Source organism: Gallus gallus, chromosome Z (assembly GCF_016699485.2).
Source record: "Gallus gallus isolate bGalGal1 chromosome Z, bGalGal1.mat.broiler.GRCg7b, whole genome shotgun sequence".
Lineage (NCBI taxonomy): Eukaryota > Metazoa > Chordata > Aves > Galliformes > Phasianidae > Gallus > Gallus gallus.
In genome coordinates, this window is record NC_052572.1 from 44,855,795 (window position 1) to 44,873,862 (window position 18,068).

General features: G+C 39.0%; 1 protein-coding gene across 9 annotated transcripts in view; it reads right to left on the reverse strand.

Annotated features, from left to right (window-relative positions):
* Positions 1–18,068, reverse strand: part of AUH (AU RNA binding methylglutaconyl-CoA hydratase) — a 112,070-nt gene that overhangs the window by 36,191 nt on the left and 57,811 nt on the right. For 3 of the 9 annotated variants that reach the window (XM_040655553.2, XM_040655552.2, XM_015280295.4), the window contains one exon: positions 15,024–15,095. The exons of 4 other annotated variants lie outside the window; for them this stretch is intronic. In XM_040655553.2, the coding sequence (XP_040511487.1) occupies positions 15,024–15,095 (72 nt within the window). Of the gene's footprint in view, positions 1–8,274; positions 10,518–15,023; positions 15,096–15,702; positions 17,739–18,068 lie in introns of those variants that run through there. 2 more of the 9 variants (XM_040655551.2, XM_025144721.3) reach the window with 2 other exon arrangements.

The following is an 18,068-nucleotide window of genomic DNA, read 5'->3' on the forward strand; positions in this document are numbered from 1 at the left end:
CAGTGTCCCTGACAGAATTACATGAAGTAATATAAAAAATACACTACTCCTGTAGTACTGAAAATGCAACACTTCTTTAGTTTTCCTTCACATCTTCTAATTTAGACACTTAGGGGTGGATTTCAGTTATATTTGCTCAGTCAAAGCAGAACCTTACCTCTGTCAATGGCCTTTTTCAAAGGACAATGAAAAACCTGGTGACAGGTGAACTTGTGAACTTAGTCCCTCTTAAAAAAAAAAAAAATATCAAAAAAGTCTCTATGTATCCCAACATTATTTTCAAATGATGTAGATCATTCCATCTGTGGAAATATTAGCTATATGCGTAAGACTGCCAAAAGTAGGATTCCTACTCAGTGTTTGTCCTTTATATAGGAGCAAAATCCAGAACACTCCAACACAATCTAGCAAAACTTGGAAAAAAAGCCCATACCAGTGAGACCCAGAAAAATCTCAAACAAAACCAAAATGTGACACAGCCTCTGATGTCAGACACCCTAGAATACGCCAATGGTCAAGTCAGATAAACACTTCCTTGAACACGTATATAAACTACAACTCCAGAAATATTTTATCAATCTCAGAACACTTCTTAAGATTGCTTGAATCTCTGTTCAGTTCAAACTATCGTATTTCTTTTCCACAGTGAGAGCCATCAATTTTATTTCAAATCTTTTTTTTTGTGTGTGTGTGTGTTTAAAATGAAGACCAAACAGTAATATACATTTTATACTCACAGGTTAAGAATAAAAAAGTAGCATTTATTCTCATTTTACAAGTGAGGATTTTAAAAGGTAGCTCTTTATGTGAGCTTTCATATATCAAAGTTCAATGGAAATCACTAGCTAAGCATATAGAAATTACATTTATTAGATTGTATTTCTGAAGTACACTCATTCATTCTGTATGACTTTTTTCATAATACTTAAAACTGTACAAACAGCAATATTTCACCTCTGCACATTTCAGTTCCAAGCTTTCTTCCTTCTGCTAGGAAGGTATATGAAATGTTGGTACTGCCTCAAAAATGACCACATAATCATTTGCTCTGTTTCTCTACAATTCTAACACCTGTTACATGTACAATGTACATGTGTGCTTGTGAATTGCCTATCCCTTCTAAATGAAAAAGAAAGAAGTTCAAGTCCAAAAAACAAAACAAAACAAAACCTAACGACAATAAGAATAAGTAGACAGCTCCATCCCAAACAATGTAAAAATATCAGCTTGCACTTTGTTCATTGTGTTTTGGACTATTACTAAAAATCTTCACTCACAAACTCCTGCACCTGAAGACTCCAAACACTGACATGCATTGGATTCAACTTACTTCACCTAGGTATTAAACACATTTTAGACATCACAGTGCATCTGTAATTCTGCTTCTGACAGAGAGAACACAGAATTAACAGGAGCCCCAGCCACACACTCAACATGGGACACCCATGTTTCAGAAAATGAATCCCACATACTAGCAGGAACAGTGTTCTAGGAACTATCTGAACAGAAAGGGTGACTCCTGTTTCAAGATAGAGAAGTTCAAAAATACCCATGTCCTTGAGGTAATGTGATTTATTAATTATTTTATTTTATTTTATTTTTAATATCTAGTGTCTGGATGTCTGAGACACTTTAGAATTGTCCCAACACTTCACAGGAGTACACAGAGAAAGGCCGGAGTTCACACTTGCCTATGTGAATGGAGTTATGATAGTATACTTGGACTCTTTCAGAAAAAGGTATGTAGACAGAGAAATCAACTTTCTAACTGAAGTAGTGATCCGTCACTGAACTTTCCTAGGAGGATGACAGGTTATACTACATTTGTTACTACACCGAGACTTCTACTGCAGGAAAAAAAGTGGGGAAGACTTTACACTGGGAGATAATTTACCACCATTTTTTTTTCACCTGACTCAGCTAAAATCCACCTAGCTCTTCAGTCATTCATATACGGTAGATGAAGCAACCTGTCAGAGGTTTTCACTTTTCCTTCATGTTTCTTTCCTGCATGTTTATTAGACAACGAAATTCACTGCAATTTTAGCTGTATTTGAGATGAAGACATCTGAGAGAAGCTTGAAAACTTTGGAAGTAAAGGTTATAATAGTAAAGGCCTATGGTATGCATAGAGCTTTCCAAATACAAAGACCATATATATTCCACAAATTAAACATGATTTATGAGGTTTTTAACTGGCTATCTTTCACCTACATTCCACTAGATTTACTTGTTTTTAGTTCTGCTGGAGGAATCTATTACTCATTGACCCCCTACAAGAAAACAGAACCGATAATGATGTTTTCCAAAGCACTCCCCTGACTAAAAATAGGGAAAAAATTACATAATGACAGAAGAGAAAAACTGCACTTAACTTATGTTCCTTGTAAGTACGAACCTTTGGCAAACATACCGTATAAATTAACCTGAAACAACCAATTAAGAAGATGTTAGGCTGAGCAAAGTGCAAAACTGCTGCACTAATGCGAAAAAAAAAAAAAAGCAAAAACCAACCAACCAACCAAAAAACTAGAACACACACATTTTCAAGAAAGACAGTCATATGATTGTTCATCAGATTGCACTGCTCTATGTTATGCTTTCTACAACATAGGTGAACCAGGGATTCAAGATGAGTTTTTCCAAAAGTATCAGTTTCAATGCCCCGAAATAATCACATGTTCAGAAAGCTCCGGAATGCTACAATATACTTTTATTTCATATAGAAATATAAAAATGGGACCAAAAGCTCTGCTTGAATCGTGATCATGCTATGTATTATTAACAGAATAGCATAAGAAACACTATAAAATATTAATGGAACTATCTTATTAGTAATTTATAAATAAAAGAAACCAAAAAGACTTCAACATATTTTAATGGAAAAAAACCTATGTGTCTGAAATACCTGAAGATAGATCCAAATCAGCTTCCCTTGGATTGGAATTAAATTCAAATAAGTATGTTCTTCCTCTACATAATTTACTAGATTAAAATGTTTTTCTACACTGTTCATATCTTCTATTGGTTTACTCTTGTAACACATTTTATGAAGTGAATCATCAGGAATTTGTTTTTATTCCCTTTTTTATTACGAAGACTTTGGGGGACAGTCAGCAGAAGTAGGTAACAGAGAACAGATTAATTTACCGTATTATTTGAAAGAACTTGAAAACAAAGCAAATATCAAAAAATGTAATGGATCAAGTCATAAAAATTTGCCAGCACTCCCACAGACTGAACAGGATATTACACAAAACACACAGATTCACAAGCAGTAGTAGACAAAATTTAACTCCTATAGCTAGTGGAGTAACAATTAGGATGCTGCGCAGCTAAGTACCATCAGGAATGATAAATGGGGAAAAGAAGCATTGAGATATGAAGTAAGGTAAAAAGCTTAGAGTTAGGATGCAGAACAAGAGAGAGATCTCTGTAGAGCTACATTTGCCGCTTCTATACCTTAGAAACAGAAGAGTTTAAATAGTGGCAACATTGTTAGAAACAGCCAACTGTGATGCTGCACAATGAGAACTGCCCCCTGACCACTGAACCTTTCTCCCTCAACTGCAGCAGAGAGTTGCAGCAGAGAGTTTCAGTCTCCAGGGCTATGGTACGTAAGATGTAGAAAACGGCAGTCCTGGTTTTGACTGGGATATAAGTAATTTTCTTGCTAGTAGCTGGTATGGTAGTAGCTATACGTATGTAGTATATGTAGTAACTGTGGTAGTAGCTGAGTTTTGGATTTAGGGTGACAATAATGTTGATAAGATACCAGTGTTTTAGTTATTGCTGAGCAGTGCTTACACTAAGGCAAGGACATTTCAACTTCTCATGCTGCCCTATGAGGGAAGGGGATGAGCGAGGTACAATTTGCTGGGAGGGGACAGATGACCCAAACTGGCCAGGGAGTCTGACACTGCTCAGGAACTGGATGGGCACTGGTTGGTGAGTGGTGAGCAATTGCATTTTGTACCACTTGTATATTTATTATTATCTTCCCTGCCTTTATCTTAATACACAGGTTTTACATTTTTCCAGTTCTCTTCCCCATCCCACTGGCAGAGGAGTGAGTGAAAAGCTGTGTGGTGCTGAGCTGCCTGCCAGATTAAACCACAACAGTCCTTTTAGCACCCAACATTTGGCACAAAGGACTGAGACAAGGACAGATCTGACCGGAGTATGTAAAAACAAAATTGTTCTAAGTGCTACATTAGTTTAATAGTTGCCGAAATGTTGATATTTTTGCTTTTAGAGTTACTGTTCTTGTCTTCAGAATGATGTAAAACCTTACTTGCAGTCTATGCTCCCTGATGTGCTGCTTACCACCTCTATGGGCTGCATAAAGGTTACCATTTTGCTGTACTGTATAGCACGGGTTTATAATATGATAAAATTGCTCACCATAAGACTGCTCTGTCATTTGTTCTCAGCTTTGCTGTCTCTCTGTACTTTGGGAACCATCTCCTAAAAGTTATTAATAATAACACTGTTTACTTTTTCTTCTTGGGGAGCCAATCTACTGGGGGAGACAAGATGGCATACTCTTCTCTGCTCCTACACCCTCCCTTTTCATAGAATCATAGAATCATAGAATCGCTAAGGTTGGAAAAGACCCACAGGATCATCCAGTCCAACCATTCGCCCTTCACCAATGGTTCTCGCTAAACCATGTCCCTCAACACAACATCCAAATGTTCTTTGAACACCACCAGGCTCGGTGACTCCACCACCTCTCTGGGCAGCTCATTCCAGTGCCTGACCACCCTTTCAGAAAAGTAGCATTTCCTAACGTCCATCCTGAATCTTCCCTGGCGCAGCTTGAAGCCATTCCCTCTAGTCCTATCACTAGTCACCCGAGAGAAAAGGCTGACCCCCAGCTCACTACAACCTCCCTTCAGGTAGTTATAGAGAGCAATAAGGTCTCCCCTGAGCCTCCTCTTCTCCAGACTGAACAATCCCAGCTCCTTCAGCCGCTCTTCATAAGGTCTGTGCTCCAGACCCCTCATCAGCTTTGTTGCCCTCCTCTGAACATGCTCCAGGGCCTCGATGTCTTTCTTACAGTGAGGGGCCCAAAACTGGACACAGTACTGAAGGTGCGGCCTCACCAGTGCTGAGTACAGGGGAATAATTACTTCCCTGTTCCTGCTGACAACACTATTTCTGATACAAGCCAGGATGCCACTGGCCTTCTAGGCCACCTGGGCACACTGCTGGCTCATGTTCAGTCTAGCATCAATCAACACCCCCAGGTCCATTTCCTCTACACAGTCTTCCAGCCACTCTGCCCCAAGCCTATAGCGTTGCCTGGGGTTATTGCGGCCAAAGTGCAGGACCCGGCATTTGGTCTTGTTGAATCCCATCCCATTGGCTTCAGCCCAGCTATCTAGCCTGTCCAGATCCCTCTGTAAGGCCTCGCTACCTCAGGCAGAACTACACTTCCAGCCAGCTTGGTGTCATCTGAAAACTTACTGAGGGTGCACTCAATACCCTCATCAAGGTCATCAATAAAGATATTAAAGAGGACAGGCCCCAGCACCGACCCCTGGGGAACACTTGTGACCGGTTGCCAGCTGGATTTGACTCCATTCACCACCACTCTCTGGGCCCGGCCCTCCAGCCAGTTCCTTACCCAGCCAAGAGTGTACCTGTCCAAGCCACGATCTGCCAGCTTCTGGAGGAGAATACTGTGGGAGACAGTGTCAAAGGCTTTGCTGAAGTCTAGGTAGACCACATCAACAGCCTTTCCCTCATCCACCAGATGGGTCACTAGATCATAGAAGGAGATCAGGTTGGTCAAGCAGGACCTGCCCTTCGTGAACCCATGCTGGCTAGGTCTGATTCCCCGGTTGTCCCGCACGTGCCGCGTGATCTCCCTCAAGACAATCTGCTCCATAATCTTCCCCGGCACCGAGGTCAGGCTAACAGACCTGTAGTTCCCCGGATCCTCCCTGCAGCCCTTCTCGTAGATGGGAGTCACATTGGCAAGTCTCCAGTCTTCTGGGACCTCACCCATCAACAAGGAGCGCTTATAGATGATGGAAAGTAGCTTGGCTATCTCCTCCGCCAGTTCCCTCAGCACTCTCGGGTGAATCTCATCCATTAAGTGGGTCACCTTGTCATAGAATGAAATCAGGTTTGTCAGACAGGATCTACCGTTCGTAAACCCATGCTGACTGGGCCTGATCCCCGATAATTCATGCAGTAGACACTGGGCCAGTCTGAATAGGACAAGATGCAAAAACATGTTCTACACTGCTATCAAGGCGAATGGCCCAACTGGGAGCCTCTGGCAGAAAGTACCAGGAGAGACTCAAAGTTCACCCCTAGAGTTTTGAATTTGAGGATAGAGACGATCAGAGAAATACTGGTAGCATGTGAAGGGGTCCAAGCTGCTTCAGAAGTGATTGGTATGAAAACAAAGTAAGAAGGGAAAAAAGACCAGTGCAGCTGAACAGCGGACTTTTCCTGAGACTCCAGGAGAAAAAGAGAGTCTACCACCTGTGGAATAAGGGATGAGTGACTCAGGGAGAGTACAGAGAAGTTGATGGGATATGCAGGGAAAAACTAGAAAGGCAGAAACCAAGCTTGAACTCAATCTGACCGTCATAGAGAAAGAGAACAAAAAGCTTTTTTACAAATATACTAACAGTAAAGAGAATCTCTAGCCTTTACTGGATGTAGCGGGGAGTGTGACCACTGATGATAAGGAAGAAGCCAAGGTTCTCACTGCCTTCTTCATGTCTGTCTTTAACAGTCAGACCAGTTATCCTTGGAGTACACTACCTTCTGACCTAAAAGTCTGGGATGGGGATTATGTGGAAAAGAGTTATCTACTACTCCATCCGGACTGTCACAAATCCATGGGGCTAAATGGGGTCCACTCGAGGGTGCTAGGGAAGCTGGCTGAAGTAATTGCAAAGTTATTTTCTACCATCTGTCAGTGTTCTTGGATCAATCAAAGAGGTCTCACAGGACTGGAGGCTTGACAACGTGACTCCATCTACAAGAAGGGTTCTAAGAAGAATCCAGGGGACTGTAGGCCTGTCAGCCTGACCTTGGTGCCATGGATCATCTTGAGTGAGATCACACAGTATGTGTGGGACAACCAGGGAATCAGGCCCAGCCAGCATGGGCTCACAAAAGGCAGGTCCTGTATGACCAACCTTATCTCCTTCTGTGATCAAGTGACCCGCCTGGTGGATGAGGGAAAGGCTGTTGACACAGTCTACCTACACTTCAGCAAAACCTTTGACGCTGTCTCCCACAGTATTCTCCTGGGGAAGCTGGCAGCCTGTGGCTTGGACAGGTGTATTCTTTGTACCTTTATTCTTTGCTGGTTGAAGAACTGGCTGGAGGGCTGGGCCCTGAGTGTGGTGGTGAATGGAGTTAAATCTAGCTGATAACTAGATCAAGTGGTGCTTCCCAGGGGTCAGTATTGGTGCTTGTTCTCTTCAGTATATTACTGATGATCTTGACAAGGAGATTGAATGTGCCCTCATTAAGTTTTCAGGTGACACATAGCTGGGAAGAAGTGCTGATCTGCCTAGGTGGAGGAACACCCTTCTGAGGGATCCGGAGAGGCTAGATCTCTAGGCTGAGGCCAAAGCGATGAAGTGCAGCAAGACCAAGAGCCAGGTCCTGCACTTTGGTCACAACCCCAGGCAACCCTACAGGCATGGAGTAGAGTAGTTGGAAGACTGTGTAGATGAAATGGACCTGGGGGTGTTGTTGGCACTTGGCTGAATATGAGCCAGCAGTGTACCTAGGTGGCCAAGAAGTCCAATGGTATCCTGGCTTGTATCAGAAATAGTGTTACCAGCAGGAGCAGGGAGGTTATCACTTCCCTGTACTCAGATCTGCTGATGCCGTACCTCAAGAACTTTGTTCAGTTTTTGGCCCCTCAGTATAACAAAGACACTGAGGTCCTGGACTGCATTCAGAGAAGGGTAACGAAGCTAGTGAGGGGTCTGGAGTGTCTGAGGGAACAGGGATTGTTTACTCTGGAGAAGTGGAGGCTTGTGGGTGACCTTATAGCTCTCTATAGCTGCCTGAAAGAAGATTCTGATGAGGTGGGGGTCAGCCTATTCTCCCAGGAAAACAGCAATAGGACTAGCGGGAATAACCTCAAGTTGCGCCAGGGGAGACTCAGGTTGGATATTAGAAAGTATTTCTTCTCTAAAAGAGTGGTCAGGCACTGGAACAGGCTGCCCAGGGAGGTGGTGGAGTCACCATCCCTGGAGATGTTCAAGAAACTTGTATAGGTTGTACTTATGGACATGGTTTAGTGGAGAAATATTGTTGGTAGATGGATGGTTGGACAGACGATCTTGCAGGTCTTTTCCTACCTTGCTGATTCTATGATTCACATCTTCTTTTGGCACTGAGACTGCCTGTGCTGGGCTGGATGTTCAAAGGGAGAGTCCTATGTACACATACTGCAACTGCTGCTATGTGGACTAAGTGGGTCGCACTTACTCCAATGAGCTTGAATAGGAAACCCCAGATGCCCAGGAATACTGGAAATGATCATGGACTGTTCCAAAGGCAAAGAGTCTGGAATATCAACAGAGGAGGAAGGGAGGTATGCTTAACAGCACCACTGTATAATAAAGTACCAGAAAATGAGAAGCAATATGCCTTGTTCACCAATGGATCCTGCTGTACTGTGGGAAAGCATCGTAGATGGAAGATTACTATATGGAGTCCTACATACAGTCCTACAACAGACTGCAGAAAGCACTGAAGGAGAAGGTGAATCAAGCCAATTTGCAGAAGAGAAGCTTCAGCTCGCTTTAGGTATGCTAAACAAGAAAGGTGGGCAGTGTTCTACCTCTGTACTGCCTCAAGGATGGTAGCAAATGCCCCTGCAGGAATGGCTACAGCAATGGAAGCAGAACAACTGTCAGCACATAGAGAAACACGTTTGGGTTGCTGCACTGTGGACAGATATAGCTACCTGAATATTGTTGTAAATATGTGTCACGTAGACACCCACAAACTCAAGAGTTGGGCCACTGAAGAAAATCAAAACAACCAGCTAGTGGATTGGGCTTGTAGAACTGAAGTGGCTCAGTTGAATTTGGACCGGCAACGAATTACTTTTAGCTCAGTGAGCCAAGCAAGAAGAAAAGCTTGTGATTGAGGGGTGGACATGAGCACACGAGCGCTACTGCACTTGTTATCCATAAATGTGAAACACACACTGCAACTAAGCAAACAAAATGGATAAAGACTCTCTAGTAAGGAAGATGATGGATGAAATATCTACATAGGAAGCTTGCAATGTTGACAGTATCTCATACTCACAAACCGGCCAACACAGGCACCATGTGTATACAATAGTGGAAGCAATGATCAGATTGCTGGAAACATATCTGATGCCCCATGCTGCTGCACAGAACACTATCCGGGGTCTTGAAAAGCAATTCCGTGGCAACATGGCATCTCAGAAACAGCTGAGGCAGATAATGCAATTGATTTTCAAAACAACCTCAGATACCTGGACCAGAGATCATGGCACTAACTATATCATGTTCCCTATCACAGACCAGCCTTCAGGAAAATAGAACAATACAACTGCCTGCTGGAGACAACAGTGAGAGCAACAGATGCTGGGACATTCAAACATTGGGACATGCAATCAGCAAAAGCCACTTGGTTAGCCAACACTTGGGAATCTGACAATTGAGCTGGCCCGGCCCAATCAAAACACATACTGTAGGCAAGAGTGTAGGGCTTACTTCTGCCTTGGGCAAAGGCAAGCCCATTTGTGGGATTACTTTTGCTCAAGGACCTGGGTGCACTCAGTGCATAATGCAAAAGGATGGAAAAGCCTTATGTCCCCTCAGGTCGATTTGATTTGGAGTGAGAATAGCCAATGATTTTAATTGTATGATGTTAACTGCTATATTTAACACCGTATGTCATCACTACCATGGCTGCTATATGCCATTATCCATGTCACTAGAGTAAGAATCACCCAGATTAATGAAGAATTAATTTTGATGGAACAGTGTAAAATGCAGTGGGGATGAAACCAGTGTCGACTTCAGCATGCAATAATCCAACAGCACACACCATCTCTCCTGTTGTGAAGGACGGTTATGAGGGACAGAGCCCAAAAATCATGGACTAAATGAACTCTGAAGACATTTCAGAGTCATGTTCCATAGATAAAAGGAAAAGTATGTGGGTTTATATATCAAAATACAGGAAAGGTGGTGGTGATTAACTGGGATGTATTGGAAAGTGTGGGACTTGTGCATGACACAGATAGCAAAAAGTAAGTGGTGGATATTTTCCTCGTTTCAGTTGGAATAGAGTTAATTTTCTTGCTAGTAGCTGGTATGGTGCTGTTTTGGATTTAGAGTGACAATAATGTTGATAAGATACCAATGTTTCAGTTGTTGCTAAGCGGTGCTTAGAGTAAAGCAAGGACACATCAGCCTTAAGGTAAGGACATATCAGCTTCTCATGCTGCCCTGACGTTGAGGAGGCTTGGAGTGAACAAGGACCTAGGAGAGAACAGAACCGAACAGCTGACTCAAGCTTGCCAAAGGGATACTCCATACCGTATCATTTTGTGCTAAACAAGAACAAGGGGGAAAGCTGACTGGGGTTCAGCTGCTGGTTGGAGACTGGCTGGGCATTGGTCACTGAGTGCGAGCAAATGCCTTTTCCAAAGGTAACTAGAATGTATCTCAGATATATTAAAGTAAAATGTGGTATAAAACAACTACTTCAAAACAGTTATCTTGAGTCCAATATTTACTAACTACTAGTATCTTCCTTTTGATTAAGCTGGTTTATTTTTTATTAGCAGCCAGACCCTTCAATATGATCAAAACAAAACAAAAAAATGTTACACTAAAAAGAAATCCTGTAACTAATCTCTTGGTAGGGTGACCATGACTATTTCCAGGCACTTCCTCTGCTATATTAGCCAGTGATAGACTATAGGTATTAACAGGTCAGTAAATAAATTAATTCTAAGGCGCTGTAAACGATGTTCACGAAATGAATTGCAGCGTTGCTGATATTGCATCACTATTTCTAGATAGTGGTCTTGAACATCAAATAAATTTCACAGCTTGGATGTGTGCCAAAAACAAATCAACTAGTTTCATTAGGGTAGGAAAAGAATAGCAATTGGTTCTATGAGATCAGATTACCAAGATAACTTCACAAAGACTAAAACATTCCAAAACAACTTCCTTTAAATCAGATGTTTTCCAATCGAACATGGCACAGAAAGCCCTCTTTCTCCACAAAATGCCCCAGTCTGAGATCCATTAAAATTTAAAGCTAAAATGCACTTACATTACTCATGCTGGCATTTCTGTATAATATTCCCATTAGAGAGAATAAATATTATCTTCTTTCCATCTCATTATCTCTTTCCACATCTCATTCATAATAATTTAATTCTGTTTTAAATCAAAGTAGCTTTTGCATTTTCTCAGAAAAATATAACACTTCTGGCTTAAACAAAGAAGTTTTACTAATAAAAGTAAGTCTATTTTTAAGTATTCAGTACACAGTAATCTGCCTGGTAATCTTCCTTGATTAAAAATGCCTTGGCTCCTCTTCAAAAAACATTGACTGTGAATGAGCTCAACAGCTGTAGATATAATTTTTAGGAACTTACCAAGCACTACTGCGTCTATGCTAGGCCCCATTTATATACTCCAGCTGGTACTACAGCCCCACTCCTTCGCCCCCACTAACATCTATATTGAGATGGAGACATATTGAGGAGAGGAATCTAAAAAACAACACAGAAGAAGATATATAATCCCTTCCCTTCCCTTTCTTTTCAGGGTCTGTTGCTTTCTGAAAATTGTTTTTCAGTCACCCAAGTAAAGTACAGAAGGTAAACTAAAATATTTAAGAAAACTATTTCTGCACTGCAAAGAATCCCACATTTTTCCAAACTAAATTTTAATACGACATAAGTAACACAACATATTAATTTCACTCAGAAAACTATGCTTGTACACTTCCATATTAACACATGCCAATGATTAAACTGCAGTTCTTCACAGTTCTATCTGTGTACTATATACAGTAAGGGTCACTTGCATGAAGATTCAGACAAACAGTCTAGAAAAGACAGCAACACATTACTCATTTAATCTTGATAAAATTTGGGAATTTATTTTTTCCTCTCAATTCACTACCTCTGGATTCATTACTATTAGACCAAATCCCATAGCTCTCACAGTCCTTACTGAGACAAAAACTAATGTCAGTGAAAATTCTGACCAAATTTAATTGACCTGATTTAAATGATTGCAACTAAGTTTGGGGAAGCCATACACATAGATTTCAAAAATGCTATGGAAGCATCTGGAAAAAAAAAAAGATAGAAATTAAAAACAGAACAAATAACTAGTTCAGTGAATATGCCTCTAGAAGTCATAATGCTTTCTTTTTTTACAAGCAAGCCCCTTTTAAGAGAACGAATAGGAAAATCTTGGCACCTTATTTCTTTTCCTTATTTATTAAGAGCTTTTAAGCTCTTAAGTTTGTTACTCAAACCTGTTTTGTTCCGCTGTCACTAACTTCCTGATTAGCATGCCCACCTATTCTTCTCTTTTCCTCATACACCTTCTGTCTCTGCTTGAAAATGGTACTGTTTGCACAATCTCTCAGTACAGATTTCAGATTTTTGAAGACTCTATCCCAAACATATGCAGAGACTGTGGCAGTATCATAAGTAGATTGTGTCAAACTGTAGATGTAAAAGAAATAAAGGAGTGAAGGTTTGCACAGATGCTGATGTACTTAAAGCTCTGTTAAAGAGTGGCTTAAGAGTTTTTTGGTTCCTATGTATGAATGTTGTTTTTCTCATGTGTGGGAATTATGGAAATCTTCTAAATGTACTTTTGTTACTACTTCTGTAACTGAAAAATATACCTGGTCACCACCTCAAAAGAAGTGCTGAAAACTACCAAGTGATATGCACTGTGGTTAGCTACATATTCTATTGTCATTCAGATCATTTTCATAATTTTGTATTGAATTGTGTCTATCATTATGCAGATTAATGGTTTCGTTAGCACTACAAGGAATATTTAGATCACCAGTTTTCTACTGGGAAAAAAATAACAATTAGAAATATGAGGAGTTTATGTTTCCTGGTACAGCAATGCAGAGATACAGGACTGACACAGCAATCAAGACCTCCAAAACTGCCGCTACGGTATTAATCTTCTTCACTCTTTCCATTATTTTGTTTCCACTTTCCTGGTATTTCTTTAATACACATAAATTGATAACTGGTAGTGAAACATTTCTGCTAAATACTGTATTCTTTCCCCTTCATCTTCTTTATAATTAATTTAATTTAAAAAATAACTTCCAGATGCATTGATTAACTCAAGCACTTTCATTCATCACTGACACTTTAAAGTTAATCATTTTCTGCACTTTCACCTGCCTCTTTTTTCTATCTTCCCTAACATACCAAACAGGATTTATTTCACCTTACAACTTGTGTTACCTTGTGTTACCACAGAGACAGGGAGAGAAAAGTTGTCAGAATGAAAGTGAAACAACAGAGGAAAAGCAGAATATCCGCAAAAAGCGGAATTTCGTAAAAATTGTAGTGAATACAGAGGAATGTGGACAAAATAATCAGATAGTGGAGAATCTTATAAAATAAGATATAATACCCGTAGAAGAGGTTGACTCTACAACTTTGAAGCTTGGAATTTTTGTTTTAGCTCTTAGTTCATAGTAAGAGGGAAGATAAGATAGTCGATATTGAGATTAAGTTGTCTAATATTTACTTCTAAAGTGCAAAGTCAATTTTTAGAATTAAGAAACTTATTTTTTTTACCAGAAGCTTTTATACAGTTGCATATTGCTACCTTTTATTTTCTCCATGCTTCACCTTCACCCAGAAACATGTTACTACTCAGTTTTTCTACAGTTTGCAGATCAAGTTGAAAATGAGAAGTTGAAAGAAGATGACATAAGGGTGTGTATGTGCACATTCTATAATGATTTTATAATTTTGAGTACACAAGAAATCTCTAGGTAGACATGAGGTGGTGTTTTCAGGACATGTTTAGGGGCTGAAAAGGGTAGTCTTTTTACAGAGAAAAATGAGTGGTTTGAACAAAGTACTTTTTGCCTTCCCAGATCTTCTTGTATTACTTCCATGAACTCTGCTGGATTCTTATGAATGAATATAGAACTCATCTATATTCATCTATATTCATCTATACCTGATTAACTGACAGGCAATGTATACGTATCATTTTAAATTTTAACTGGCTTTGGAAAAATATATAGTTATTTACCCGGTAGCAGTTTAAACCATCCTTTTCTCTACTTACTTAATTCTCTCCAACTCATTTTCACTAGAGTACCTCATGTGAACATATTTTACTTTGTACCTACTGTAAATTTAATTGATATAGTTACAGTATTCCTAAACCGTGGTTTCCATTCAGTATCACACTATTCTGTACATGGGCATAAAGTCAAACTGCAAATGTAAAGTTTGAGTTTGTTTTCTTTTCAAAGCTTCACAGACACTTTCAGTGTCACAGAAATGGTCTGAAAAAGATGTGAATGTGATAGTACAACTCCCACTAAATCAAAGAGCACTTGAGTGAGGCTTAAATATAAACAATTAAGGAGGATTGAAGAAACTAAATCCTCTGTTACATTTATTCAGTTTTCTTGCTGCCATTCAAAATGAGCAATCCACCAATCTCAATTTTCAAGCAGATGAGATGACATGATCTGATCTATCTATGAGAATAACAATTGATAGCATCATTCAGGTTGTACAAATGAAATTTTAATCTAATTTCAATAAAATAGTACTCCAAAATCCAATTTTGATATAAAAATCAATGTTTTTATAATCACAAAATATGAACAAGTTAAAAAGTTAAAACAAGACTACATCATTTTTTGCTGCTAGTATTTCATTTCTCTGTATATAAATCATGGTAACATCAGGCCTTCTATGCTGTGCTTTCCAAAGCCAAGAAAATTCTCACCTCTTGCACTTCCTCTAATGTTCAACTTTGCTTCTGGGGCTTTTTCTATTCTTGTTTTATTTCCTCCTTCCCCTGCAGCATAAAGGACTAATTTAGATGCAGTACATGGGGGATGTAGTGTTGCTCCTCACGCGAGTGAAACTTCTCAAATATGTGACAGTTCTGGTTTGTAAATAAGATATCTCCAAATTTAGGTCAGGAAGAAATGTTTGACAATCTTTGCTAGCAGAAACAACTGAAGTCAGAAGTGCTCTGTCTCTGAAACCAAACTTGATATTTAAAACATATTCAGCAGAGTTGCAGTCACTGGGGACACAGAGAGCCTTGGTTAACACATTTTTCTGTAGGAAGAATTGTTTGTTTCTAATGCAATTTTGGAAAGAGTTCTATGGCTAGCACACAAAGCATACAGCATTCTCTGTATCACAGCAACAATGCTCTATGTCTCGTGTTAAAACGGGGACCAGCTTTGACGATTTGGAGTTCTCCTACCATCATCTGCAGAAGATTACCACTACTTAGAAATTACCCTGTTTATGTAGACATATTGTAAATAAAACTTGAAAGGCATTAGTTTTATGTACAAAGGTTTTGCAGTGATAGTATTGCATGACATTTCAAAATTTTGTCTTAACATCAGTGTTAAAAGGGATCATAAAATGAGGAAAAAAATCATCCATTTGATGAAAATCAGCTTACTTTTATTTAAAAAGAAGAAAACATAAGAACCACAATGCTCCCTAACTTACAGGAGTAGGACTGATTTACTTCTCTCTAGTAACATTCTATTTATTGTGTTTAATTCCTTTGTAAAAAAAGTGGATATACAAACATCTGTTTTCCATACCTTATTAGGAATTTTTTACTTGAGGCTATTTATTTAACACAATGCACAGAATAAACATTACAAAATATTAAAATGCAAATAAAGCTATCTAGACTTCAGATGATTGAAGAAAATGTAGATAAATATTCTCAGACTAACTAATTTAACTTTTTTTGCCATATCAAATCATAATTGGATTGTATATGCAAAGCAAGCACTGATAGACCTCAGTGAAAAAAATTTCAAAGTCTGGCTTAATTATAACAGGAAAAAAGAAAAAAGTTAATCTTCTTGTCATTTCTCAATAACTGTAATTTTAAGAACAATGTTGATGAAATGCTAAAGATGTATATTCAGTCAAAAGTTTATTTTAAACTGTCTGTTACCACTATTTAATTTGGGAAATTTATGGTATTAAACATATGACATAAGATTGGAATAGGGAAACAGGCAAAATAAGACAAATCACAACAGCTTTTATGAGCTAGCTGAAAAGAAGCAGAAATAAACTCAAAGCTAATTCTTTCAGATATTTTTATGTAATCAGTCCTCCTAGCTGCAGTTGAAATTTAAAAAGGTAGGAGAACTCAAAGGATGTCTTCATGTAATAAGAAAAAATTATATTTGCAAGAACTACAGAGAGGTCATGTAAAAAGTAAAGATGGCAAGAATTGCTCTTCTGAGGATCAGAATAAAGATGGGAAAGAAAAGTACAAGATTATTCAGCTTTAAAGTTATAAGAAAACATGAAGATTTTTCTTTCAGTGTATCTCTCTTATAATGCATTATCATGCAGCAGCTACCCACAGAAAAATTACAATTAATGTTCAGAAGTCCTACCACTACCACTTCAATTTTTCATTATTTGCTATATGCAATTATTCCCATTATTGCTGAATGTATACAAATTTAAAGAATATACTGGCAATATATCATAAGATGCATTAGATTTCAACTTGAAATGTCTGACATTTTATTTAACATTTACACTCGGTTGAATTGTACAACTTCTGTTCTTAGCAATAACACATTCTGTAGGATTTTTTCACATCTGGAAATTCCCTTAACACCTTTCTCATCCAAAATAGGGTATTTTTTTTCAACATTAAAATAAATCCTGTAGCAGAAACCTTCACACTGTTTTTAATAGTGAATGATGAATAATTTAAGAGATACAGAAAATTCATAATGATTACCTAAATTCAGTTTTCATTCTCACTTGTATTTTCTTCCAGTGCAAAGAAAACTAATTTCTTGTGTGTTCCTCTCTCATTTTTATAATTCATAAGTACCAAAACTTCCCCAAAAACATTTTAAAGTCTAGAAAAACAGTCAAAACAATACTGTTTCTGAAGTGGAGAGAGAACATATAAATGCTTCCACTAAAACTCTCCTATGCAGTAGATATTAAAGACAAAAAACAGTTCAACATACTATGAAGCACATCTGAAATGCTTTGACACCAAAGCACACAGCTTGAGGAATGAGAGATAGGCAGAGCAGGAGATGCAAAGGGGTGGTGCTGTGAAGGAGGAGCTGCATTGCAGAGAGCTGCCAGTTGGAAATGACACACTTCAGAGCCACTAGGCAAGGACAGAATGATAAGCAAACAAAGGGGAAGGACCAGAGGGAATGGCATGAAGCTGCAACAGGGGATGGTCAGGCTGGATGTAAGGAGAATATTCTTCACCAGAGAGCAGTTGGCATTGGTCAGACTTCCCAGGGCAGAGGCCATGGCTCCGAGCTGCCGGAGTTCAAGAAGCATCTGGACAATGCTCTCAGTCATATGGTCTGATTTTTGAGTGGCCCTGTGTGGAGCTGGGAGTTAGATTCATTGATCCTTATGGATTCCTTCCCACTTGCTGTACTCTATGATTCCACAGTTCTTTCTGGTACAAGGGAAGGATAAGGGCAAAAATTGCTTTGATGATTTGAACGGAGCCTTGCTACTTAAAATGCCATCATAAACAAAATAGAATAGAGTAGTGAAAAGCTGTAAGCATGCAGCACAATAGTTACATTTTTCATTTAGCTGGGTCTTATTATCTGCTGACATCAGTGTATTAATTTCAATTTTACCATGTTTTTTTTTTTTTTTTTTTTTTTGTGGAAGCCAAAGTGTCAATGTATACCAATGTCTCATACTTATACATAAAATTTATATGAGAACAATTGCATGGAACAAATCCAAATGATTTTTGTGTATATATACCTGTCTA